The following is a 5589-nucleotide window of genomic DNA, read 5'->3' as shown; positions in this document are numbered from 1 at the left end:
AATAAATACTATAAAACCTCTAGAAAAATTAAAAGCATTTCATAAAATGTAATGAAATAAAAAAATCTGTGTTTGCCCTAGAATATACTTTATATTACTGAATTTGAGATCTGTATAATCCATGAGTGATCTCTGTAAAACCAGACACTAAAATCAACTCCTCCTGGGACATGACAAGAGACGTTATATCTAACAGTGACCGCATCTTCCATTTGGGGGGAGGTGGACAGCTCAGTAAAAGGTAGCTTGCTCCTAAGAACAACTTTTTTCCCAAAATTAATATTGAAGTTTGCCAATAGTAGTCTGCTCTCCTGGTGAAAGGCATGCCCTTGAGAAAGACGTGGAACCCTGGAAAATAACATCACAAATTAGTCATTCCATTACTGGATCAGTTCTTCAATTACTATAATTTAGACAATGTATTCAAGTTTAGTAGTTGGTGGCATTTCCCAACAATGGGATTCAATTTGAGGGGAAAATGAAGTTAGAACAGTCCAAAACACGTTGAAAAGAATCCAAAAATCCACTCACATAGGTTCAATTAAATCAAATTACAGAATATGTATGAGAGTAACTTTAAACTTAATTTTTGTTAATAGCCAGAAACAATACCATTGACTTCCTACATTCCTACATTAAAGAGAAGCGTGTGGAAATGATCACTTCAGCTGAAGAGATAAAACCCGGAACATGGAATAACCAGAAAAACAATTACCCACACTATTCATAAATGTGGACTGACTTTTTCTACCAAGTCAATTAAATCCTACTGCCTATACATAATACTCAATCATGTCTGCGTGGCATAGGTATAGATAATAATAATTCATTTAATTTATAGCGCACTCTATATTCGGCAGAATCTCAGAGTGCTATAGTAAAAACATAATCATGTCTGCGTGGCATAGGTATAGATCTGGATTAGGTATCGAAATGAAACGGTAACAGGTATTCTACAGGCTGATACTTACCACTTTCTCTTTGCCTTGACTCAGGACTACAGGAGACTCGGTTGAAACGTGTCGATCCCCCTTGTCACCTGCCTGACTCCCTAGAACCTTCCTCTGCACAGAAACATCCAAACAGGGCCATCAGTTACATGTACGGGAAGCAAAGACAGGGGTCCCACTCATTGTCACTGACCTTATTTCAAAACTCAAGACTATTCAAAGACCTTTAAAGACATTTCCATGACCTTTAACAACCAACAAGTACAAACCATTGCGTACTTTACACCACAGACTGGGCCTAACTATTGAATGAAAATTAAATAACAACCATTTCCATCCCTTTTCTATTAGGCCGGTTAGACTATGTCAATTCAACTGGAAACGATCACACTGCAGAAATTCATACAACAATATGATCCATGGTAGACTACAATAGATAGATAGATAGATAGATAGATAGATAGATACTTTATTAATACCGAGGGAAATTTAGGAATAATAACAATAACAATATGATCCATGGAAGACTACAATAACAATATGATCCATGGTAGAGTGCAATAACAATAAAATGTGATTTTAAAATGCCATGATTTCCTGTGAATAACTGTAAAATGTTACGTGACCTGTATGTGTATGGTAGTGGTGTTCAGACCCACCTTTATTATCCCACTGAAGGTACGAGAGCGACTGTGCTTCTTGACTGATGACCGGGTGGACACAGGAGTTCCAGAAGGTTCTTGCTTATTGAACTGTCAGAAACAAATACATATACACAGATAAAAAAAATCACCAATAGATATGCAATTTACACCAACTCAGCAGGCATAAGCAAACGTGCAGTCCAGCAAACAGAGAGATTTGCGTTAAAAACAAGAAATGGCCGTTTTCGTGTGTAGCATGTGCACATGGATGTGGCACCTGGCGTATGAGCTTCTTCTTCTTGGCGGAGTCGGGCATGTTGCTGACGTGGTTGAAGAGCTCTCGAAGGGCCTCCTGCGTGTGCGGCGCCGCCCCGGTGGAGCTGTCCTCCACACAGGGCCTCTTGCTGGGCACCACCGTGACACTAAGGTGGGGGATGCATCCGCCGAGGTCCATGTCATCCTGCGGGGGATGCAGCCGTGAGTATACAGATTTACCAGTGAGGAACTCCCATGAGCGAGCTTCTCGTGACCTGCTTCACAACTCATTTCACATTCTAGAGACTGTCTGATGACAAGGAATGCACACACTAGTTTCCTCATATTTGTACAGAAATGATTTATCGGAGAGTAAATGGTGTTTTAAACGTATCAGTTGATTTATAGGAACAGGATTAAAGCTAGGCCTTAGACTAATTGTGTATTGAATGTTTCTCCTTTGAAAGTCAAATAAGGTCATGGAAAATGTGCACTATGTTCTGCAGAGAAAGAACTAAATCAAATGACTGCATAGTCTTACAGATCAAACAAGAACATTAACAGAATGTATAACAACATTTACCTTTGACTTTGATCCTACGAAATGCATTCTAGCAAGTTCTCTGACGTAGGTAGGTGCCTTTCAAGGAACAAAAACAAACAAAAAAAACACAAGATTAGAAATGAGAGCCCACACAAATGCATGGCTAACAATATACAACAAATATATTTATTACACTTTACTGACTACACACACACACACACACACACACACACACTTCCCCCCAGAAGATAGCCAAAATATACTTCCTTGTGCCTTTCAAAGCCAACCAAGCATTAAGGATTCCATTAAATCCCTCGGAACAATTTTTTGGAGGGCCGACAAACAAATCATGAAGAAATATGGATTCTGAATGTGAAGTTCAATTTGTTGAGAACATGAGGTCTCACTCGGCCCGGATGATTGGATGCTAATAAGCTGGGCAGGACATTTTTATGGGTCTCCCAACATTGCATTCTATTCACATGCTAATTCAGGCATGGTCTGTTTGTCCAGAGTAGACATGGAAACAAGACCCCTTACCTTCAAAAATTCAGTATTTGGCATAGCGGACGTAGGAATATCAAAACAAAAAGCCTTTCACGCTAACACAATTGCGCTGTGAGGCCAGAGACAGTGTGTGACATTATCAGAGACCTTAATGAGGCCGTTCACATCAACATTTCAATCTAAGGGGATAAAGTCCAAGGTACCAAAACTCACCCAAGACACGTTATACCTCTGAACCTTGCATCATCACACAGCTGCATCCAGGATGGTTCACACATCAAAATTAAGCACACATTTATCCAAGCGATTGATGGATCCTTACCCTGAACAATTTCTGAGAGTGCTTGATGAGAAAAGTGATGCTGTCATTCAGCTTGTTAATATTCTCCTTTAGATCATTAGCGTGCACCTGGAGATAGAATTAGACAAGGAAATTAAACAGGAAATATACGGGCAAACTATGCACAGAGCCACACGATTACAAGAAAGTTTGAAAGGTGTAGAAAGTTTAAAGGCAATGAGAACGTGGGTCATGAAACATACTCTTTTTGGCCAAATGATGTGTGGGGCGAACATGAGGGCCAGATTGGAGGCTGACATCTTGTTTTTGTCTTGGTGTTTGGCTGTCTGGTAGAGCAGGTCCAGGAGTAGCTTGAGCAGGCTGCGGTTGGCGGGGGGCAGAAGCATGAGGAGGAGCTGGAGGGCCTGGATCTGACGTTCCTTATCTGGAGTGCTGCTCTTGTTGCCCCCCTCGTCCAGGATTGTGAGCTCTGAACGCAAGGCAGAGCGTGTTGATAAGACTAATGCCAATGGCTCATATGCAATTCATGTTGCAAGAGTGAAGTATTCCTCTAGAATCAGTCTGAATGTGCCATGTGGGCCCAAAGAAGGTTAATGCTCATGGAAAAAGTCCAGCAGAGAACTGAAACCAGTGCAGTGAAAGCAGCAAAAGTAAAGAACGTTTAGCCTCTGCACTACTGATGCATGCATGAAACACTTATCCTAGATCACAGTCGATTCTCTTCTCAGCCTTAGTAGTACCACCAAACACTCATCAAATTAGGCCTTGAGAAAGAAAGAAAACTTATTTTCCTTCATGGAGGGGAAACCTACCGACTATTTTGAGATGGGCGTGGAAGTGACGTTGAGTCAGCAGCGGTTCTGGCAGCTCCCCCAGGAAGACCTTGAGCACGGTGGCCACGTCATTGGGGTGGTAGTCCCCCGTCTCCAGGTCGATGTCCGCCCCGTTGTTGAGCATCTCTCGCAGGGCCTGCTGCCGGATGCTGTTCCCCGGCACTCGGAAGAGACCCTCCACATGCAGGCCTGACAGGGGCAGAGCAAAGTGCTTCAGCATCTATTATTCACCAAGCCATTCATCCTCTGTCCACTTGTTTTCAGCAGATGACATCATTCTGAGCCAAAAATACTATATGAGCTCATGCTCTTCCCTCTACCTCCCCTGGGTTGTTCGCTTCAGTTAGAGAACATATCCAATAAATAGAAGAGCCATTTAGGCCAAAAATAAGTCAGCAGAGGATGAATTATTAGCAGCGACTTCATGTATTCAGACACTAAAAAGAGGGGGGGGGGGGGGGGCTCAGGGGAAATAAAGTATCGTACTTACTTTTGCTAAGGTACTCAATGAGTTGGTATATTTGTGCTATTCCCTCTTCTGTTATAGGAGCTCCAAATATGACTCCCTTATCTGAAAGGAAATCAACAAATGTTGCGACTGATGACACAATGAACATTGCAAGAACACAAAGGCCTACAGGAGAGCAATGAAATGCCAGTAAAAAGCATATCAGTAGTCTTTTAACATTCATTGTGCTTTCACCTTGTTTGACATCACCATCTGCCTTCTGATCTTTGGCCTAGAGCTGAGCAACACACTTCAAAGCTGCAAACACATGTGAACACCGCAGTTGCACAAAGCACGAATTAACGAATACATACCTTTGCGTTTGAGGAAATTGAAGGATCGGAGGAAGCCAGTGGAGATAGGTACTTTAGTTTCAACTTCCCCCAAAAGTTGAGCAAACTCTACCCCTGGCAAATCAATGAGTCGTGTAATGTTGCTTAGCACAAGATCGGTAAAAACGCCTGGCTTCTCATGACGAAGTTTCTCTACAAAGAAGTCTGGGTTGAAAATGACAGGCTGGCCCTTGGGGTTCATGTCGTGGTTGTTCACAACGCTGCACAAAGTTTCTCTGAAAGGAAAGGAATTAAATAATTATACCGATATGCTGTATCTCTCTGGGGTTACATTAACAGAATATAGGTCGAAATATGTAGCTAAGATTGCAATGCACCAGTCAGCATTGGATAATCCATGTTGTTTAACTCACAAATGTACAGCTAATCATGCATCCTACGTTACTTGCAAATACTCGGCTAGCTAGCAAAACAAATGTGTGCTGATTACAACATATTGTAACTATTGACGTTGCTTCGTCTCTGTTTTACTTTAAATACGACATAAGGTTCAAGTAGCAAATTTATAAAGTGTCACTTGGCAAGTTGAAAACTGACCTATGAGGCTTCTTTGCCAACCAGAACATGGTAACGTTAGTTAGCTTACAAGCTAACTTTCATAACGTTTAAGCTGCAATGTCTTAACATTAAATGTCCAAAATCTAATTCACCGAGAAGTCTAGTACAATAATTCGCAAAAATGAAGATTACCCAA

The 5589-nt window shown here is 41.5% G+C and overlaps 1 protein-coding gene across 1 annotated transcript; it reads right to left on the bottom strand.

Annotated features, from left to right (window-relative positions):
- Positions 1-49: 49 nt before the first annotated feature.
- On the bottom strand, positions 50-5572 carry LOC122128486 (rho GTPase-activating protein 19-like). The gene is made up of 11 exons (XM_042707323.1): positions 5433-5572; positions 4857-5110; positions 4525-4605; positions 4014-4223; positions 3444-3670; positions 3223-3309; positions 2433-2489; positions 1872-2054; positions 1610-1702; positions 972-1064; positions 50-348 (listed from the first exon to the last, which is right to left on the bottom strand). Exons 1-11 carry the CDS (start codon positions 5459-5461, stop codon positions 277-279), a joined length of 1386 nt encoding a protein of 461 aa, XP_042563257.1. The 5' UTR covers positions 5462-5572; the 3' UTR covers positions 50-276.
- Between the last annotated feature and the right edge of the window lie 17 nt (positions 5573-5589).

This window comes from Clupea harengus, unplaced genomic scaffold (genome assembly GCF_900700415.2).
Source record: "Clupea harengus unplaced genomic scaffold, Ch_v2.0.2, whole genome shotgun sequence".
Taxonomy (NCBI): Eukaryota; Metazoa; Chordata; class Actinopteri; order Clupeiformes; family Clupeidae; genus Clupea; species Clupea harengus.
Note: the sequence above shows the minus strand (reverse complement) of the source record. Positions and strands in the feature narration are given on the sequence as shown.

Bases quoted from the DNA above. Each gene is read 5' to 3' on its own strand.
- LOC122128486 (XM_042707323.1), bottom strand. From the start codon at position 5,461: ATGTTCTGGTTGGCAAAGAAGCCTCATAG. The intron at 1,703-1,871 runs GTGCCACATCCA...TGTTTCTGACAG, and splicing joins AGAAGAAGCTCATACGCCAG to TTCAATAAGCAAGAACCTTC. The intron at 349-971 runs GTAAGTATCAGC...GTTATTTTCCAG, and splicing joins GTCAAGGCAAAGAGAAAGTG to GGTTCCACGTCTTTCTCAAG.